This window comes from Ursus maritimus, unplaced genomic scaffold, assembly GCF_017311325.1.
Source record: "Ursus maritimus isolate PB19 unplaced genomic scaffold, ASM1731132v1 scaffold_16, whole genome shotgun sequence".
Classification (NCBI taxonomy): Eukaryota; Metazoa; Chordata; class Mammalia; order Carnivora; family Ursidae; genus Ursus; species Ursus maritimus.
The window spans coordinates 62,129,056-62,151,614 of NW_024424008.1; the positions used below are offsets into that span (position 1 = coordinate 62,129,056).

Consider the following 22,559-nt stretch of genomic DNA (forward strand, 5'->3'; position numbering starts at 1 on the left):
TGGACAAGGCTAAGATTAATTATAACCTAAAATCCAGCAGTCATTAACAGTTCTTTGCAAACATCTTACAATTTAACCTTCAAAATAAGTTGTCAATGTATGTATCATTATGCCCTCTGAACTAAGTGCCTACAGGAGTCACTCTGAGAATACTGACAAAAGCAGGATTTGAACCAGGTCTGTCCGACTCCTTCCACTCAGCACGCTGTCTCCTTCCCAGATCAGAATGCTCCTTCTGTACATTTCAGGTCCTTACAAAAAGGCCTCTAGAAAACTGAATTACCAGATACTCACGCAGTCAGTTGCGCTATTCAATCCCCGTACATAAATGCTCTTGAGAGAAATTTTTCTTAGTATTAACTGCTAAGACACTAGAATTCTTTGTTTTGGTTGACAAGGAATCATTTCTATTTTCAGTAGTTCATGTTTTCACAGAGACAATGAACTACTGACATCTTTCGCAGTCCAGATTTTTAGCCAGGGACTTGCGAGCCCTGGGGTCGGCTACAGGCTGGGACCCAGCAGCTTCCCTCCTGTGCCTGCACTCCCCGCGCACCTCCTGACACTACTGTCATTTCTCCAATCAATTGCTATGCAATCCTTTCTTCTGGAAGTTTTTAACATTTTGTCTTTTATTCCAAGTTCACTTAAATCCTACCTGGAAGTTGACAGGAGTAGAGAACATTTCCAGAAGTAATAAAGCAGCTTACCTCTGACTTTGCAATGGCATTGTTGTTCATTGATGATTACTCTTAATTTTCTCTAAGAGCTTAACAAGAACTGTTAAAACATACTTTAGTTTGTCTCAACATGCTAGAAGATGTAAATGATATGAATGATAGAATGGCTAAGAATCTAAAATATTCAAGTTTCCCATCTAACTTCTCAAGCTTTAAAAGAACCAAAATAAAACTTGTCCCAATAGCTACTAAATGGTTTAATCTGGAAAGCATATAACCTTGAGCCGTTGGGTAGATTTTCCTGTGAGAAATCGCAGAACATCTCCAAAGCCTGCCTTTTACAATTCCTAAGAACTGAAGTCCCTGATGTCCTCTACCTGTAGTATTAGTCTCAACCTGCAGCGAAACAAATCCTGCACAAGGCAGGAAACTTACCGCAAGTCTTAGTACTACACTGTACTACCTGGGACAAGACCTGGACCAAGTTCTGTAAGACCCATATCTGTGGGCCGCTGTTCCCGAGGTGAGCACCTATGAAGACAGAGCTGCAGGAAGTCCACAGGCCACCGTGCAGACTAGCTCGCAGCTTCCCGGCCAACATCCCAGCTCAGCGCCATGGCTCTATTTCAGACATGCACGAACACCCTGCTAACCTCCCGCCAGCAGCAACCTCGAGGAGGAGTCCACGGGGGAACGGAGGCCTGGTGACGCCAGTCCTGCGCCTCTGCGTCAGTGACGCACTCACCACCTGGAACCGGGAAGCTACTGCGTCCCTAACTGCCCCTCGATGGCCTGAGCGCATCTGGGCTCAGCGCGCCATCTGCCTGAAAGCCTCTCGTGACAGCAAACTAACGCAGCCAGAGGAACCTGCACTACCAGGTGAAGGAACAAAGACTCACAAGTCAAACAGTCTGTCAGTATGAACGGCTAAAGACAGAACACAGAGGCCAGCGGTCTGATCCCCTGGCCTGTACGTCAGGGATGTTTCCAGGAAACCAGGCCTGCCTACATTCCAAGCACGAGCCCCCTTACCTGTGAAGGGAACAAGGATGGGTCAATTGAACCTTGACAACTTCGTCCAGCAGTAACACATTCTATCAGCAACTGCTTCAACGTCTGTTTCATTTCCAAGGCTAAATCATTTAACCAGGTCTGAAAACAAAATTAATAATAAGAGACACAAGGGGCGCCTGAGTGACTGAGCCAGCTAAGCATCGACCTCTTGGTTTTGGCTCAGGTTGTGATCTTATGGGTTGTGAGATTCTCTCCCTCCGCCCTTCCCGCCCACTCATGTGCTCTCACTCTCTCTCTCTCAAAATAAATAATCTTTTTTAAAAATAATAATAATATACATAACTCATAAAACAAATATACACGCTATTGACTGACCCTGTTCATTTATTTCAAGAGGCAGGATTATAATTTCTTATTGACTCTCACACTCCCAAAATGTGTTATATGACATATAGTAATTTTATTAATAAAGAAGTTAAATAATTTGAGGAAAACATTTTTTTTTACCTCTTGGGATAATGGTTAAGTGTGAAAACTCATAAATGTATAGTTAGCTATCACTGTCATCATCTCGACAAATGACTGTAATATAAGCAAACGAACCCCTTCATTTCAATGTTGTAAGAATCAAACTAGACAGCCGGGCCAATAAATCAGAGTCACAGTGACTGGCTCGGTCTCTGGGCTCATGCTATCCTGGTGAACTCACGTTCCGAAAGCTGCAATGGAAGAAGGGATTGCTTTTTCAGGGCGAGGTCTGTTATTTGGGGAGCTAAGCTACTTCTTTAAACAAAACTAATTTTGTTTCAGGGTAAATACATTTTTCACTTGAAAATAGATAAAATAATAAAGTTAACTGAAGTGAACATAACAATAACTGATAACAGCAATGAATATGTACGAATCATGACTCTAAAAGACTGTATCTTTTGTCATAAAATGTAAGTGCAAAACCTACAATGCTACATGGCTTTTCATCATTACTTAAACTCTAAGTTCTGGACTGTTTCATCTTTAGAGCACTTCCTGGTATACAAACAGCATGAACTCCACAAGCTAAACGCCGCAGAAGCTCAGGCGTGAGGACGTCTCGGTGCAAGGCCACAGACACCCACTCTGCTGAGTGCAGCCGGAGCTTCCACACTCCCAGTTCCTCTGCTGGCACAGCTGCTCCAGACCCACGGCCCAAACGGACGCTCTTCCTCTCCTCATCTGCTCCCAACAAAGACCCAAGAAAGGCAAACAACAACACAACAACAAAACTCTTCACCGAACACAGACATGGAGTTACTAACAAACCTGTGCTTTCAATCACCTGATTGATGTCATCGACACCCAATCAACTGTTGAGGCCTACCCAGCAACAGAAGTCTTGCTGAACTGTACAGACATGTGCGTGATAAGGCACGGGCCCCAGCCGCTAGCTGGAAGGGAATTCTGGTGGGTGAAAATTACAACTCAATGCGCTGCGACCTCCTGCTGTCTGGTGTCAGCCGTATACCTGTCGTAGGTCTTTGTTCACTTCCAGGGCTCCAGGGCCTCTTAGTCAATAGTTGTCCAGTACATGCATTAGTTTTAAACTTACTTGTTCACCTAAATCATCTTATATAAAATCATCTTATACAACCATCACCTCATACAACATTTTGGGAGTGTGAGAATCAAGAACAAATCATAATTCTACCTCCTGAAATAAATCATCTTACTCAAGTACCTACTGAGTATTTATGCTCCTAACACTATATAGTGTACTTAAAGCCAGTCATCTCATTTAATTTTGAATAGACAGTCTTTACAACAGATAGTAAGATGGGTAGTAAAATGGGTATTTTACAGATAAGAAAGCTGTGATTCTAAGTCACAGAGCTAATAAGCTGAGGAGCTAAGATTAATATCCAGTCTTTTTGACTCCAAAGCAAAGGTTCTTTTCATAATTACATGCTGCCTTGCAAAGACTAAAAAATCTTTATTTTCTCAATAGCAGATCATTCTGAACCTAAAATATCATTTTTTTAAGATACAAGATGAGTTTTCTAAAAGACCTAAGTTTACCCTTTAAATCGACTAAGTTATTTTTGATACAAAGGTCATACAGTTAATTTTTATTTTCATACTTGAAGAATTACTTACCTCTACATTATTTGATAGAAGAACTTTGTTTTTAAAAGGTACAACTTCTCCCTCTAAAGATTTCATTGCAATTATATGTTTAGTTTCTTCATCAAAGCACACACTGTTAATACCTATAATATAAAAGAACAACTGAAATGTAAAAGGATTAAAAACATCATTATTAAACAAGATACATCATTACCACAGTGTATAATGTATATCCCATATGTATTATAATGTATTAGAATTATATTAATTCTCCTATGTAAAAGAACAGTTTTTCCTAATCAAAAATTGAAAACAACCCAAATGCCCACCAACAGATAGATGAATAAACTGATATATTCAAACAACGGAGTACTACTCAGCAATAAAAAGGAATAAAATGTAGTTGCAAGTATCTCAAAAACATTATGATGAGCAAAAAAAAAAAAAAAGGCCAGACACAAATGAGCGCATAAGAACACACACTGATGATTCCACTGACATGATATGAGACAAAAGAAAGAAAAAAAAGGGGGAGGGCAAATGGGACTTCCCTTCCCCCAGATTTGTACTATATTTTACGGTAACAAAAATACTTCAATATAATGATATATATACACCCAATTTTGATCTTCACAAAAACCATACAAGTTGTTTCCAATTTAAAGGAGGAAACTAAACCTCAGAGAGGTAACTTAGTAACTGCCTAATACAGGGCAGAGGCCGAGTTTGAAAGCAAGCCTGCCGATTCCAAGAGCTCTTACCACTGCCTCCCACAGCCCAAATCACAGCTGCAGACAGAGGGCCCGAAAGCTTCACACGTCCAGGGGCAAGTACTCGTGTAAAGCACAGTGAGGAAACACCTGAGGATTCCACAGGCCCTACGATCTCTGTGTCAACGACCCCACTGTGCACCGCAGCACGAGCGCAGTTCTACGCAGTTAACGGGCATGGCTGTGCTCCAACAAAACCGTGTCTCACAAAGTCAGGCAGTGAGCCAGATCAGGCCTGGCGGCCTGCCGTTTGCTGACCCCTACTGTAAGCGAAGATGATGAAAATGTTTCACTTAGTTTGAAAAATATGGTGTTCTCCAACAAATGGAACACTCTGAGACAACTGTAATCATTATTTTTATAGCAGAAGGATTGCATGATCACTGACCCGCCAACAGCGACTCAGCACCGTCACCACACTGTGCACTGGGTGACCTCGCCTTGGCCCACAGCCTGACTGCTGTCTGCACACAGATGATCCCCGACACCCCCGATACCCCCCTACCCCCCAGCCCTCTCCACATGCAAAGACTGCCTCCACTGGGACGTCAGGCAGAAAACCCTCCACTCCGCAATGGAGGGGTGTGCTCTCCTTCTCTCCATAGCCAGTTCCTGCCTCCTTCCCATCTTCCTTCTAGCAAAGAGCGGCACCTTCTGCAGACCCCACCGTAGATGTCACCTTCGAGATGCCCCAGGACAGCACTAACACAGAGGCAGCTGCGCCAACCGCAGGAAGTGCCATGGGTCTGTCCACGTAGCAGGCTGTCTTTCCACGAAACTATAAATTCTTCTTGCGTGTGGGACACGCATTCTATTCGACAGTCTACCTTGGAGCCTAATACTATGCCTGGCAGATCCTGAAACATAGTAACTACGTGCTGGAGACAAGTTGACTCTTACCAGCAAACAGCTTTTTAAGGTGGGACTGAATCACCGACGGGCTAGTCGACTGGCCCAGCACCTCCAGCAGGTCATCATCACCAAGGAAATAAAACCTGGGGAACGCGGAGCGTTTCTCCTGATACAAACACAAACAAGAACAAGAGACTTACCTTTTCAAATGAGTCATACCATAAAGGACTTATAATTTATTATAGAAGTATTTTTTAAAAAACATGCCTCCAAAAACTCATTTAATGATTTCTGACATCTTTGAAGCTGGTCAAGTATCGTTAGCAGAGAGTTTCTGATTCCCGCATGAGTAGTTAACGTTGTGACTCTACTGTCTTTCTTGATGTCAGCCATTATTGACCTATAAAAGAAAAAATAGTAATTTTTAACTTTATCTTGGCCGATTTTGGCTGAAAGAGAAATACTGAGACATTTATTTTTTGCCTGCACAGAACAAACTAGAGATAACACTATTATAACCACAAAACATCACTTTGCTTCTAAAAAATAACACTAAAAGTTAAGAATAGCCTATTACTGTTTTCAAATACTTTATTTTTTCTTAAGTGAACTCTACACCCAATGTGGGGCTTGAACTCATGATCAGGAGTTGTACGTTCCACCGACTCAGCGAGCCACGTGCCCCCCATTACCATTGTCAACCTACCTTATTGCAAATTCTCCAATTTCATTCATTCACTAGACAAATATTAAACCCTAACTCATAGAGATAATGGTCCAGTGACAGAGAAAGATACTACATAATTTCTCAAAATATTTAAATAAAATTATGACAAATGCTACGAAGGAAAAGTACAAAGTATTTTTAAAGCAGCTAATAGGACAACCCCTAACTAAGGCTTGAGAAAGTCACTGACGCTGAGATTTGCACGGCGAGTAAGAGAGAACGTCGCTGAGCAGGAGGGGAGCAGCCTCTGCAAACGCATCTCTGAGGCAAACAGTGAGCAGAGCAGGACAGGCTGCAGAAGTGGGCGCGAGCAGACTATGCTTTATCCTTGGAGAAACGGGAAAGGAAGGAAGCACTGAAACTTCCCTTGTCATAGACTACTTGGGCCGCTGTGCAAGCGGCTTACTGGAGAAGACAGTGGGCAGCAGTCCACATGACAAGTGTACCTCCGACGAAAGGCAAGAAAGGAGAGACAGAAAAGATATGCTCAAATAGATCAAGTAGGTTAGAATCAACAAACGTGCTAACTAAATGGATTTGGGGGTGTCTGGGGAGGTCAAATAGCCATTATGTTTCAGCTCTGAGCAATTAGTTAGGTGGTACCAGTTACTGAGAAAGGAACGGGAAAGAGAAAAGATTTGTGCTAAAGGGATGAACTCGTGAGTCTAGCTTTGATGTGCTTAGGATGTTCAGTATACTGCAGCTCAGAAGAGAAAGATGGGCTTGATAAATAAACTGAGGGCTGCAGCAGGTGGAAGACAACAAAGGGGGGGGGGCATGAGTGCCCACGGAGTGCACATAGAGAGAAGAACTGGAGGCTGAAACTGGCGGAATGCCCACACCTACAGGCTGAGAGAGGCCTGAGTACCAGGAACTCGAGCGGACCCAGACAGACAACCAGAAAACCAGAGGACAGTATCCCAGAAGCCAAGGGAAGAAACTCTCCAACCAGAGATGCTCAACTCTGTAAATACTAGTCAGAGATGAAGTAAAATGAAGCACGAAAAATGCCCATCAAACTACAACAGGAAAGGAATGGGTAACTTAGGAAATAGCTGGTACAGTTCTCATTACCCTTATACTACGGTAGTATATTGTTAACATCAGGCAGCGTGGTAGGGACAGCAGTGAGATCAACATGGTTCAAGAAATAAATGGCTGAAAGAGAGCAAACAGCTCCTTAAAAGGATCCAAAAGAGGAAGAGGCTGAAGACACAGACGATACTCATAATATAAAGGGACTTAGCGTGTGCTAAGCACCTTATGATATGAATGAAAAACTGCCACAGGTGTCGATGTCTTACGTCGCTGTACTTACCTAAAATCCTCATCAACTCTGTTGAAGCGCGTCTGTTCTTTCGGCAATGCTCCACGGCCAAAAATGGGTTCCAGATACACCCATTTCCTCTGAATATGGTTTAAATTCTGTAGGTATTCATCTAATTCTGCAAGTTTTCTCTCCCAAACTGACACTTTATCTTCAAATCCTTTATAATAAGGAGAATCCTTTAAAGACTGAAGAAGGCACCTGTTATCTCCAACTTGATTTACTATGTCTTTCCAGTCTTTAATTAGCTTGATAGTTCGACTTTGGCTGTCTTCATAATCAGTCAAGGTAAATACTGCTCCAACTCCCCAGAGATCAAGTTCACGTAGAGCTTCTCTGATTGTAACTTCACCTTGTGCCCGACTATTTAAATCCTAATTAATACAAAATATCCTTATTATTTCAAAATTACCATAAACCTAAATCATAAAACATTTCATAAGAAGATATATTTTTATCTGGTTTTTCACAATAAAGCTAATAATAATAACTGAATATATTTTACATGCAATCCAAGAGAATCACTGAAGTATCAAGAGATATCAGACACTAAGTATCCAGGTTCACATGGTCAAAGCATATATAAGGTTCTGCCATATGCTTTTTACTTCTTAACCAAAAAAAAAAGAATTCAAGAACCATCGCAAAACACAAAAAAAGTCTGGCTTTGGGGTGCCTGGGTGGCTCAGTAGGTTATGTGTCCAACTCCTGATTTCAGCTCAGGTCGTATCTCAGGGTTGTGAGATTGAGCCCCAAATCGGGGTCTGTTTGGGCATGGAGTCTGTTTAAGATTCTCTCTCGCCCTCTCCCTCTGCCCCTCGCTCCCTTCCCCTCTCTAAAAAAGTCTGGCATATTTAAAATTACACAGACCTCAGAAATGTTATTGTAATTTTAAATTCTGATATACCTAAAGTGATTAATAACCATCTTCTACAGAAGTCATGCTTTATAACCTCACAGTTACCTAAATAGGCTCCAAAATTATGAACAAACACAAAGGTACACATATTAAGTATGAAATAAGACAATCTGACATCAAGAGTACTTTTATTTTGGGCGCCTGGGTGACTCAGTCGGTTGAGCATCTGATTCTTGGTTTCAGCTCTGGTCGTGATAGATGGAGCCCCGTGTGGTGCATCGGGCTCCACGCTCAGTGGGGAGTCGGCTTGAGATTCTCTCTCTGCCTCTGCCCCTTCCCCCACTCGTGTGTGCACTCTCTCTCTCCCTCTTTCTCAAATAAATAAATAAAATCTTTAAAAGAAAGTTCTTTTACTTTTATACTGAATGGGCAAAACACAACACAGAAAGTCAGCTACTTATGTCAGAATTGAAAGCTGTATAAGTTACACTTTTCCCTGAGACCTTTTCTAAACCTGGTTAGCAAATTGGTTCTTGGTTTAGCTCTCTGGATTTTGGCATCTCTTTGCTTCTATTTAAAATATACCCTATGATTTTAAATGTATTTTATGTAAAATGATTTGTATTTGTTTGCTTTTTGATTAAAGCTGACTCCCTTCTTAAAAGAGACGTTTTTTTACTTCATATTTTTCCTCTCTCTCAAAGAAGGGGTTTATAATGCTTCTATACCCCATACAAACTCAGTTGCATTACTAAAGAAAGAATAATGCAATAGGGGAACACAGTCGCTATAGTAAGGGGAAAAAATTAACTTGCTGTTTAAATAAAATACAAAGCAAAATCATATGTTAACAAAGGTCATATTTATGAGATATTTATAAAAGTGAATCTTACTTTAAGGTCTGAAGCTTTGGCAACAATTTCATCAGCTACTCTGAGGAGATCACCAAACAGTAACTTCTCCAGGCTAGTCCCCCGAGGAAGACCAAGCAGACGAAAAAGATCAAGCCAATGATCTGGAGAAAGATGCTCCCCTCTCACATATTTCAAAATAGGTATTACAGTCTGTTAAAAAAACAAAAAAATGTATACACATGAACCTATATTATCAAAATGCAAATTGTTATTTCCTTTTATGATTAGCTATAAAAATTTTACTCTATTATTTAATAATCTTGAAATCAAGTTCTCAAACAGAATGGTACAAAATTTTGTATTAAACATTGCTGTGGATATATGCAAATATCTCTTTGTAGCTTGATATATTTTAAAACATGACCTAAAATATTTCTATTTTTATTATGTAGGATATGACCTATATCCTAAGTACGCTAAATGACCCATATCCTAAATTGCACTAGTTGGTGTAAACAGTCCAATTTATAACTTGAAGCATAAATCTCTTAGCTAAAACCTTTCAAAAGCGTAGGCGAAATATCAAGAACTCTATACGTCCTATCTTCTTTGTGCGATGGAATCATTACACCAGAAACTGGAACCCCAGCCCCCTCGGCAGCACAGTGACCCGAAGGTGACTGTGGCGCAGCAGCAGGAGCGCCAGGCTCTTACTGTGTATCTGTCGACTTCCGACTGCAGCTTCACCGTCACGGCCGAATGTTCTTCCAGCTTCCGTAACCTGTCATGCCAAGTCATCAAGAACTCCTCCAAAAGATAGGTCTGGGTCCTGGAAAACACCAGGACACCTTAGAATGCACACCCCCAAACACACTACCAGCTTAGAAGGACCTAGCCAGTGGTGATGAGCCGCACCGAAACGTGATCCAGTCCTCGCTGGCCATCTCCTGCAGTCCCTGCTGAAACTCTTCATAAAGCGCCCAGATCTGTGCACAGCTCTCGAGGTCCTTGGAGATGCTATAGGCCAAGGAGAAGTTGGGCTCTTCCAGTCCAAAATGATGGCAGTCATCACTACAGAAACAAAGAGTGAAGTATCATGAGATTTTTAAAAAACTCTTACACATCACTGTTCTCCAACGGCACTCCCCATGTGCGCACTGCGTATCTGACAGTGAGACAGGCAGCGGGGGACTGCGTTGAGAACTTTACTGTAACTACTTAAGTATAACCTCTTTTAAATTCATAAATGTGCATTTTTTTAAAGGAGTCGAAGTGGAGTTGGTAATACATATAAACTTGTTTACCTCATATACATCACAAAAATAGAAATATTCAGAATTATATATATTCACGGATTAACTGAGAAGAGGTTAATACTAATATCCAAGAGTTAGATTCTGGAATATAAGATCTCCTTTTAGATAAAAGACATAATGCCATATAATAAGTGTGGTCCTAAATCCTTCACTCCCCCATGAAGACAACTATCTTATGGATGCCTTTGCCTAAACAGAACAAACCTAAAACAACATTTAAACTTAATACCTTGTGGACGCCTGGGTGGTTCAGTCAGTTAAGCATCTGCCTTCAGCTCAGGTCATGATCCCAGGGTCCTGGGATCGAGTCCCGCATTGGGCTCCCCGCTCAGCGGGGAGTCTGCTTCTCCCTCTGCCTGCGGCCCCTCCTCCCCGCACCCCCCCCCAGTCCTGTGTGCTCTCTTTCTCTCTCAAATAAATAAAATCTTTAAAATAAAATAAACTTAATACCTTGTATTATAACACAAAACAATTTTTTTCTTGGAATTCTCATTATTTTGCTAGGTTCATTTTTTCTCAGAGTCTCTGAAAGCAATTTTCCATTAATTTTATATATCCCATTTTTAAATACAACAAAATCACAGAAAGCAAGTACTCCGACTCCCTAATTGAACTTTTTAGTTAATTTAGTTTTCTGTTCTACTTCTAGGGCTAAGCAGAAATTTGCTTTTCTTTTCATCTCCTGACAGAGCCCAGCCACAACACCTAAGAAAGCAGCAGCATGAGCCCTTCTTACTTTCGTTCTTAAAATTACAAAATTTTTTAAAGAAAACATGAAGATAAACAGATGTAAGAACATTACTGGCTTAACATATACAAATATAAATCAAAACGACTACTATCAATTTTAAAAAAAAAAACCATACAGCAGCTTTTTCCTTATGACTTCAAGATCATCAAACTCAATTTTTTTCTCTTTTATTGACTTGGCACTTGCATCAAGAGCATTCTGCTGGCCAGTTTCAATAATATCATCACCAGGCTTTAGTTGGTCCCAACGAGCTTTAAATTTTTCCAATTCTTGATAATAGATCTGAAGACATGACTTCACATTTCCTTTCATTACTTCAATCTGTAACAGTTAAGAGTTTATAGAACTCAATTCAGAGTAAAATCTCGCTTTCCTTTCACATTTGATTTCCAACATTTTCTATTTAGAGGTGAAAAAACATCAAAACAAATTTTTCAAAAGATTGTTTTCAATTACTGAGTTCAAGTACAATAAAATTTTGTTTTCAATATTAGACCATAAATAAGACCATAAATGTTTAGTAATAAGAGATAAACTGCAGATATCACCATTAAAAAATCATTCGTGTTGTCAGCAGCTTCCACCATGACTCTCATACAAGAATATCTGGCCAATGACTACTGCTGTCCCACAGGAGCACACAGCTGCTTAATTAAGGGGGCGTGTTCCGGTCTCCTGCGCCCAAGAGTCAGTCCGTCAACAGGACGTAAGTACAACAGATGTGTATAACTACCAGGTTGTCCCTTAAAAGATGCCATATGATTCACTCATAAGAAAAATGGAAAATAATATGATATACATTGTCTGTATGGCAGAAAGTCAAGACAAACTGTGTGAAGGGACCTTCATTTAAACTGTTTTACTACATGGAGGTAAGGAGATCAATTCCATCAGCAATATAAAATTCTTATCTACCTGAACCATAACAGAATAAAGGAAAACAAAAAATCTTAAGTGAGAAAAAATCAAGTTTCCATTTTAAGAAAATGACTAAAAAGTTCTTACCTGATCTCTAATCATAAGTTGGTGACTTTCCATCATCAACTCAAATTTATCCCACTTAGCTTTCAGATTGCTTATTGTTTCCAAGCCACCACCTGCCACAGTTCGTAAAAGCCTGTTTTTATCTTCAGCTTCTTGGAATAAGGGCAAAATCTAAAGGTCGAAGAAATAACACATAAAAAAAAACCTATTTTATCAAATTTCTTAAGGTTCGTTTGTTCTAATTTGCTAAAAAATGTTTTAAAATCAAGATTTCTGCTTTGAAATGATTTGTTCAATTCCTGGATATGAAGCTCCTAATACTCACATATCATTTTACGCAAACCCCGCTAAGGCACTCTAACCCGAGAGTTAAAAAGGATCATAAAGGTGCCCCTACAGGCTGAATGACACCGTGAATCCGTAAGGACAGCACTACAGCGCTATTCAAGGGGACATTATCATACCAGTTCCACTCATAAGAAAATGCTGAAAAGGCTTCTAAAAGAACTAGGATTATGGATTACCTAAGAGCATAAATAACTACATTATTCTACTCAACAGAGAGGGAAAGGCATGAAGAAGGTCCTTAAGAAAAGAACAACTGAAACCATGGAATCGGGCCATTCTGCACTAGGACACTCGGTAGGAGAAGACAAAGAAGACATTAAGGCTCTAATTTCCCACACGTGAACAGGATTTAGACAAGCCTGAAAAGACATGACGACAGCCTCCTAGTCCATCTACCTCCCTCCACTCCTCTTCCATGCAATCCACATGGCAACAGAGAGACATCAAAACACAATTCTTTAACATCCTGCTGCATATAGCCCAGCAAAGACTCCCCAGCGTCCATGGGATCAACCCTGAGATCCTGCCTTTGTCTCGCGTGCCAGAGATCCTGTCTAGCTCTTTTTACCATTGCACGCCACTTCCAGTTTCACACAACGTTCCAGCATGCGACACCCATGTCTTTTCTTCTCATTTCTGTGTCTTCCCTCCCACTTCATTCTTAGTCTCCCCTGCACCTCCTCTTATGCTTCAACTCTAAATTTTGGGATGTTCTACCCTGCTCCTACGCGTCTGTTGTCTGCTATCAATCAGATGGTCTAGTTCAATCCCATGGCTTCGCATTTCATGTGTATAAAGATGGCATTCAGGTTTCCATCTCCAGTCTTTACCCTAAGTTCCATATTCCTCATTCAACTTCCATCGGGCATCTCCACCACCTCTGAAATCCTAACACCCTCCTCCTCCAGTCATTCCTGTTGGCAGTAAATGGTACCAGTAGCTTTCCAGCTGCTCGAAACAAACCTCTATGAGACATACTCATTCCCCTTTCTCTAACCCCCCCTCTGTATGACACCATGAAGGTATATTATTTCAATTACCTCTGAACTATCTTTATAATTTTAAGTCTATCACACAGGAGGGACACATGAAAGTTTGCTTCCTAATTTGAATTATTTATCTTCCTTCTTCTAAACAGTTCAAATCATCCATAATATAATCACTTCATATGTGAGTGTGCATGCATGTGGTGTGTGTGTTCCTAATTCAGCTCTAACTTCACACTCCAGCATCCTGAAGTTACAACCCTGAAGTAACAGCATGAATTATTTTAGTCTTATTCTAACACGGCACATCATAAAACGACTGTAAATACTCCTGAAGACAGTAATAAATATGATTGTTACTGTCTCACTACACCAACGTAACACCAAAAGTCCAGTTATGAGCTGACAAACTGGACCAGATTACAATACTTAAATTACATGATATTTCTAAATAGTCACATAATATTACCTCATTGAAACATCTCCAGTGCAATACACATAAATAGATAACTTCACTTTGCGATTCTCACCTCTGGTTTCCATTCTTGTAGCTTACTGTATTGTAAATTTGCATCCCCTATCTCCTCCACAGACTGGGGCATAACTGTTAAAACTTCCATAGCCTCAGTTACAAACGTATCAATTTTATGTAGGTGAGCTGAATAGGTGACATTGAAATAGAATGTTATTATCACCAAAAATATCCCATTGCATCATTTTAAAATCAAAGAGTGTTAGAAGTGATCACTACATATTAAATCTTAAATTTTCATTTGCTCATACAACGAAATTTTAAAATACAGAATAAGCAAAGAAATTTCTTGCCAAGAAAGTTTAGTTGCTTCACATCATACCTCAAAATTTTGAGGAAGTTAAAATGTACTCATTATTAGTAAATTTTACTCAACACTGTGTAATTTTTCCAGTCTTTGAGATAACATGTTAACAAATCTCAGATTAATGGAAAAAGAAACAATGTGGTATTTTGGAAAACAGCAGTAATTTGAAGAGATAAGAAATACATTCTAGCGGAACTACCTACCTTTCTCAGTAACATATGCAACAAAATGATACTTGCTCATACTGCAAATAATAAAAATGCCGTCCATTTTTAGACCTCTAAAGAGCTGGATATGGACTTTCCGACTTTATTAAAATTATCATTTTAAGCACACTTCATTTCATAATACTTTTTAGGTTGGTTGATTTTAATCATCATTGAGATTTACATTTCTAATTATCAAAATACATGCCTTTATGTATAAAATTAAGTTAAAATAAAAATTATAAAGTGTCTTTACCCTGGATGGACTTCTTCAAAGAAAGAACAAGTACATCAAATAACTTCTGGATGAGATCATCAATCACAGTCTTCACAGGGTTACAATTAATATTTAAACAATCTACCTTGACCGCACTGAAAAATGCCAATGGACATATTTTGACATTAAAAAGACTTATTAGAGGGAAAGAGTCTCGTTATAATGATTTTCTGTAATACACTTCAAAATGTAAATCAGAAAGTATTACTGTGATCTTTATGGACATTTAGATTTTATTTAGTAAAAATGCTTTCCATGCACTATTACAAAGTTCTCATTAAACAATGATTTTGTTATAACACTACAGCTTTTTAGAGTCTCACATGAATATATTCAAATATTTACAAGCCCTTTACTTGTCACAGCACAAATACAAATGTACTTATTTGAATATTTATAACATGACTTCACTATCTGCAAAGTACAGACAAGGATGATAAGGGAAAGAAAACAAAGAAGGGGAATATAAATTATTAAGGCACTAGGACAAACAATATGATCATTTTATACCTATCAAATTAACAAAAATGTAATGAATTGTTAATTTGTATCTTCAATTGTGTGGGGAAACAATTCTCAGAACTGCTGGTCAGAGTAGAAAACCATGCAACTTTTGTGAGGAGCAATTTAGCCGTATCTAACAAGTAATTTTAAAATAGGTATATTCTTAGTCTTATTAACTTCACTTTTAGAATTTATCCTAAGGAAATTTCCAGAGCAGACTCCAAGATTAATATACAAGTATCTTCTTGGGGGCGCCTGGGTGGCACAGCGGTTAAGCGTCTGCCTTTGGCTCAGGGCATGATCCCGGAGCCCTGGGATCAAGCCCCACATCAGGCTCCTCTGCTGTGAGCCTGCTTCTTCCTCTCCCACTCCCCCTGCTTGTGTTCCCTCTCTCACTGGCTGTGTCTATCTCTGTCAAATAAATAAAATCTTAAAAAAAATATATATATATATATACAAGTATCTTCTTCAAAGCATTAGTTATAATAGGGAAAAATTAGGAACAAGTTAAATATGAAAATGGTTAAATTATTATATAGCCCTACAATTAAAAATCAAGTTTTTTGAGGACCAGGTAATAACAAGACAAAATATTAAAGATTAGTGTTAAATAACAGGATACAGTGAAACCCAAAGTTTGTAAGCATATGTACTAATATAGCCAAAACATCAAATATTAAGAACAATTTCTAGATTTTAAAAAATGTATAAAAGAACGTACTGTTTTAATGATTGGAAAAAAGACGTTCATTTTTAAGAACACTAAGTGTTTGCATGGTATCCTTAATGCAAATTGTTCTCAGTAAAGAGAAGTTGAACAAAATGTGTCCATCTGAGGCAATCTCATATTTATCTTAAACTATACAAAGTTTAAAAAAGGGCTGGAAAATAAGTCCCAAAGATTATTTAGAAAGCTATTCATCCTTTTTTTTTTTTTTAAATATTTTATTTATTTATTTGACAGAGATAGAGACAGCCAGCGAGAGAGGGAACACAAGCAGGGGGAGTGGGAGAGGAAGAAGCAGGCTCATAGTGGAGGAGCCTGACGTGGGGCTCGATCCCGTAACGCCGGGATCACGCCCTGAGCCGAAGGCAGATGCTTAACCGCTGTGCCACCCAGGCGCCCCCAGAAAGCTATTCATCCTTTTTGAAGCAGATCCAGGTGACATTTTAGACAGCAAATTATATGAGTGAAATACTCACTTCTATTTTAAAAATGTAATTTTCCCTTAAAGCTTTACTTCTTTTCAATCACCCAAGAACTGCAAAGGTTTAAACTCCAGTTCTCCACCAGAAAACCATTAAGAGCCAGTTTGTTTAGTACATGAAATTTTACATAATTTTTGAAACTGTGACACAGAAAATGTCAAGATTTCTAATAGCTGATAAAGAGAGATGATTTTAGTCAACCTGAGATATTAATTATACCATATTTTGCTAAAGAATTAACATAAAGTAGTCTGATTGCAGCAGAGCTGTACTCACGGACTACAGAATCCCGTGGACAGACGGAATTCACCTTTCACTTGAAAATATTGGTAACATGAAAATGAGGGTCCCATCAGCCATAGATAGGACGGTATGGCCCCAGACAGCCCAGCCCAGAACCATATGCTTCCTATAGCATCCGAAACACAACACGAGAATATAAGTTTCCTAATCTCATTGCGTATTTCTAAGAAGTCCTCATGAAATAACATGTGTGTGTAAATGCATATTTGAGCTTACATGAATGCGTGTTAACTTATTAACAAGAAACGGCAAACTGGAACAAAGGAATGCAGGACCAGCATTCTTTCTGTGTTGCTGAGTTCTGGCAGGAAGACTAGGAAAGCTGTCTACACTGCAGGACAGACAAGTTGTCCTGACAGCAGCAGAGGTCCTTGAGCGGGCAAACAAAATGAGCAAGGCTGGGTTCACAGATTATCCGACAGAGGACAGAAACCTCCAACACAAACACTACAAACTAATATTAATGGCATATCCTCTAAATCATCTCAGCTCTAACTCACAAGTCATCTGTCCCTTCTCTATTCATCATCCCTCATCTTCCTCCAAAGATAAGACCTCATAATACCTCAAAGTACTTGACAATATTTCATAATCTTTCCTCCTCCCCTTTTTGAGTACCAACAACTTAATTCAGTTAATGACTGTGGTCTTCTGGGTGATGACAGACTAACCTCTCTTCCTCCGTGATCTGTTTCTTCCACCACACAACTCGTAAGTTCCAGATTAACATCCCTAATGTACAGGTACTGACAGACACACTTCTGTCTAGAAATCTTCAACAGCTAACCACTCTAATATGGAGAAAACCCAAAGTCCCCATTTTAGAATGGAAAACTCTCCCAAATCTGGTCCAGGAACATTCCCTCTACTGCTTGAACCTTCGATTCTCATTTCTAGCTGTCAAAATTCTAGTTCAAAGATTTCTAGCTTAAGGAAACTTTCCTTAATTTTGCCCCAAATGGATGGGATGTCATCACCCTGTAAACCATCACAGTCTTCAGTTCAATTTCTAAAATGAAACAGACTATTCTATCTGGTATCAATAGTAGCAATTAATCGTAACTAACATTTACTGAGAACTTCATCTGTACCAGTATTTTGTATGCCAGTTACTTACTGAATTCTCAAAACCCTTTAGGATAAATACTACAGTTGTAACTATTAAAGCTGAGGAAACCGAGGTTCACAGGCTCTCAATGGCTGTCCGGCTCCTGGAGCTGGTACAAGCCGTCTCACTCCAGAGCCCACTCCCTTAACGCCTGTGTGGACATACTCAGCCATGTCTCAGGGCACTACCAGCAAGTAAGCGACTTGAGGTCCTCTGTCCAGTGTATAGAGCAACTTTACACCCTCACAGGACAAGGTTTGCATGTTATAAATGCTCACCAAATATTTAGTAAAAGAACAAATGAATTAGAAAAAGCGGTATTTTCCTTTTATAGGTAACATATGCACAATTAAACAGGCCTTTCACAGAGCTTATTGCAAAGAGTGGTTCCAGGGATACAAGTTCCAGACAGCGATGGGGAGCTACTTTCCGAGCAGCCGGGTTACGACATGCCCCGCAGAGGGTCTCCTGCACATTTAAGGCAACACCCAGATGCAGCACTGTGTTGGGTGACTGCCAGGGCGTTCCCAAAGGAAGCTACACAAACCAGAGTCACATGTGAGATCCGCATGCCAGGTCTGCGTAGAAACCTCTCCCCCAATCCACTCTATCCAACTAGGTCCCAGCCAGCAGAACCTCTAGAATAAAACTTTAAGTCTCAGCAACGTCCTACTCCAATGATACTCAAGTGTCATAGCTGAGCTTTAAAGGAGCCAAGAAGGTGACCTGACCTCGACACCACCAAGTGAGGAGTACCCTTACCATCTCGGGGCGGAAACTGTTACGGTACGTATGCACAACTTTAACTTCAATACCTTGGAAGTCGTTCTACTTCTTTTCCTTTTATTTTCAGTGCTTTAAAATTTCTCTCCCAATCATGGACAGTAGAAAGATGCTTTTCTACTAGAGCCTCCATATCAACTTGCCCAATTACGATCCATTCCTATTTAAAGAATGAAAAACATATTATTAAAGAAACAGTAAAATATATCAACATTTAAAAGTTTAAGGTCCAACTCTTAATAATAAAATGGGACAAATGTAAGGTATTCAAGTAAATTTCAACTTAGGTATGCAAATATAGCCATTACTGCAGAGCCTAATAAACAGGGGAAAAAACTATTTAATGTATAAAAATATTATGATGGTAAAACTTTTTTTTAAGAGATTGCAAACCCCCTCTTCTTTTTCTCAAATTTGATGTATACGCAGAATCAGTTTGGCAAAGTCAACACTACAAATCCAGAAGTCTCCAGATGCGGTCAATTCTAGAAACCTGAACTACGGAAGAAGCATCAGAGAGGCAGGTAAGAAGCTGGCTGAAGTCACATCCATGTCGGGAGAACACCAACGAGCACGGAAGGCAGCCAGGGCGCACCTCTGCAGCGCTGGTGGGGGTCACCCAAACAGAACTGAAAAGTTACATCATCGTCACGACGCTGCTTCACTCCATGCTCTGCTCTTGATCCAAAGCATGAAGAAAAGGATATCTTTTCCTGAGAGGAATTAAAACTGACACAACAGAATCCTGTCCCATTCCATGTGGATGCAACAACCAGTTTCTCAATTTTCAAATAGTCAAAGACAAAAAAAATCTTAGTGTAACTTTTTTCTCGTCTGTGGTGTAAATATAGGTTGTCTAAGAATCCTCAACTCTGACTCTGTGCCTTGCCCAGAGTTATGTTATGACACACAAGACAAACTGTAGATTGTACATTTAATACTAATTCAATCAATCAGATGAAATCTTGTAATAGAACAACAGAAAATTACATGTTCCTTACCTTATGTTGCTGTAAAACAGCTGATAATCTCCTAAACAGATCTTCAGCTTTGCTGAAAATAGTCAAGAATCCACTTGCATTTCTATCAATCATAACAGAAAAAATGGACTCCTCTCCGGCCTCAGCCACTCCCTTAAACTGGTTGGGGATGCCGATGAACCTCTTCATTTCTCTGTAATACTTAGCCCGGATTTCTTCAAAAGGAGGCCTGAACTGTAATCGTCCCTGTCTAAACACAAGTAAGTAACTTTACAAGAGGAAGTGTCAGAAACAGAGACTGAGGATGGCACGGGCCTCCGGCTCCCACCTGTAGGTCAGGTCCACGCTGATCTCCGGCAGGTTCTCGTTGAGGGCTTCCAGGCCCATCTGGTACTGGTGCTCCAGAGCTTTGTACAGCTGGTGGTTCCAGTGCTGCCTCCATGCTCGCATGTCGCTCGCCTGGAAGCCCTGTCACGGGGGTCACAGCCTTTACTTAAAAACCATGTAGCACAATGCCATTTCCATTTAGAGCTTTTACATCACATAAACTAAAATTATAAGCCAAAAAAAAAAACCAAGAAACACCTCATTTTCCACATCTTGTAGTGCAGCAGTTTGTAGAGTCAAACATGAACGTCTCCAATCTCATCAATAACACACAAAAAGATCAGCAAAACTTAAAACATCAAACTAATGTCAAATGGATTTTACATGTGGACTTTATTTTATGATGCTAAAAAAAAAAAAAAACGGTAATGGAATCTGGTTTATTTTATGAACTTCTTGGTTCTCTTTCTAAACTTCCCATCAAGCACAGCTCTTCTCTTCCCTTTCCACTCCCTAAATACTCCATTGCACATTTTTAAGAAAGTGATAAACTTAAAACATGCGGATGCTCAGGACGGTTTACACACTCTTTTGCTTCCATGGAACCATACGTACATTGATGCTAATACTTTAATTTTTGTTTTTCTTCAAGATCTCAGAACTGAGAAATGCATGTACTTATGTGGGACACCGAACTCCTCCTCGGCTAAGATCCCACTACCACCCCGCGGGGCGCTCTGTGCCAACTGCTCTCATATACACCATCTCATACCAAAATAGGAATAGAACTGAAATTTTACCCAAAAAAAGGGGGAAACATACTGAAAGAGCTATTTCATTATTAGGCTTCTGCCTAAACTTAGCTTTGTGTTCTACGGATGTCACGATCACCTAGAAGAAAACTAAGGAATGGTAAAATTTAAGCACCAAGTCAGAGAAACTACAAAGTCTGAACTGAGAAATGTGGCATTTCATAAGACAAATGGAAACTCCTTTCCTATTTTTGAATGTAAAAGCATTGCCAATTTGTGGTCTTTGTCGTGATTCGGTATAATTCTGAATTTATTAGGAATTCATTAAAGATCTTTCACCAGTTCAGGTTCACGTTCTGAAAAGCTGGTACTCCCATGTGTAGACACCAGCAAAGCGTGCTTCACCTGGGCCTCCACACTCGCCAAGCCAGTTCTCAACTCCTGCAGCCCGTCTTTCCAGCGCTGCTGCTGCCGAAGCAGATCGACGTTCATGAGCACGACCACCTGTCAAAGATCAAAGCACAGCAGTCTCAGAGTACGCCTGGGAAACAGGACGTTTCAGCGGAAACCCGGACAGACACCACCGTAACCCAGTGATCAAATGAACTCCACCTTTGAGACGACACATGAATACCTGACGCCCTGACACAGACGTGTGATTTCTGTCAGAACCGCATCACCCCAATCTGATAACGAGAAAACATCACACAAACCCCCAGCGAGAGGCATTCTACGCACAACTGCCAATATCGAGGTCATGAAACACAGAGCAACCTGAGGAGGCGGGGCCGGCAGAGCCTCCAGGACTCAATGCAAGCGGGATCCTGGAGAAGGACATCAGCGGAAAGGCTGGAAAATTCAAAGCCGTGTATTTCCGAGTTTTGATACACGTACTGCGGTTATACAAGTTGCTAACAGAGGAAGTTGAAGGTAAATGTGAACTCCAAACTACTTCTGCAACTTTCAGTCTGTTAGGTAATTAGACTTCCAAATAGAAAGTACTTAAGATTATATCCCTATTACCTTTTAAAATAATACTAGTCATAGCCCATCCAACTTTATAAATAAAACATACCTTCTCACAAAACGTCGTGTGCCATTTTCTCAGTTTTCTATTTTCAGTGGCGAGTCGCTGAGCAGCATTCTGGAGTTTTTGGATGTAGCCTTCTAATTCTTTAGGGTTATCCCAAGTAATCGGTGACTTTCCCCCACTTCCTGCTTTTGAATTCTAAGGTACAACAAAAGTCATTTAGCATGTACATGCATTTCTCTTTTCCTAAAGACTCCACAGACATCTTCAGTCCAGTTATCCCTAACACTGATCTGCAATAAAAAAGCATACAGTAATTTTTCTGTTTTATAAATGGTAAAGCAGCCTAGCCAAATTGAATAGCTCCATCCCTTCCTTCCAAGTTCTCCTCTCAGAGAAGAACAACCCTACATGACACAACACACACACACACACACACACACACACACACACACATATACAGAAGGAACAGAAGTAAGAAGGCAGACAACCTACAGGCCTGGGGAACTGAGCAAACACACGCACTCTCCCTTCCTGTCTCCCAAACACGCAGGATGGGCCAGCGGACAAGCCTCCACCCTGAAGCCACCTCCAGGGACACACACAGCTCAAGAAGCCTGTTCCCTCTAACCCACAGACTAGGAAAACAGTGGCCTAACAAAAGAAAACCTTT

General features: G+C 40.1%; 1 protein-coding gene across 1 annotated transcript in view; it reads right to left on the reverse strand.

The window, feature by feature from the left end:
- The window catches only part of DYNC2H1 (dynein cytoplasmic 2 heavy chain 1), a 299,576-nt gene that overhangs the window by 255,411 nt on the left and 21,606 nt on the right, over positions 1-22,559 (reverse strand). The window contains exons 14-30 of the mRNA XM_040631281.1: positions 21,932-22,084; positions 21,262-21,360; positions 20,106-20,245; positions 19,799-20,027; positions 18,830-18,957; positions 14,870-14,985; positions 14,099-14,226; positions 12,256-12,405; positions 11,366-11,571; positions 10,099-10,254; positions 9,898-10,012; positions 9,223-9,393; positions 7,462-7,844; positions 5,684-5,816; positions 5,465-5,582; positions 3,825-3,937; positions 1,713-1,832 (exon numbers count right to left, since the gene is read on the reverse strand). Coding sequence (XP_040487215.1) covers positions 1,713-1,832; positions 3,825-3,937; positions 5,465-5,582; positions 5,684-5,816; positions 7,462-7,844; positions 9,223-9,393; positions 9,898-10,012; positions 10,099-10,254; positions 11,366-11,571; positions 12,256-12,405; positions 14,099-14,226; positions 14,870-14,985; positions 18,830-18,957; positions 19,799-20,027; positions 20,106-20,245; positions 21,262-21,360; positions 21,932-22,084 — 2,658 coding nt within the window. The remainder of the gene's footprint in view (positions 1-1,712; positions 1,833-3,824; positions 3,938-5,464; positions 5,583-5,683; positions 5,817-7,461; positions 7,845-9,222; positions 9,394-9,897; positions 10,013-10,098; positions 10,255-11,365; positions 11,572-12,255; positions 12,406-14,098; positions 14,227-14,869; positions 14,986-18,829; positions 18,958-19,798; positions 20,028-20,105; positions 20,246-21,261; positions 21,361-21,931; positions 22,085-22,559) is intronic.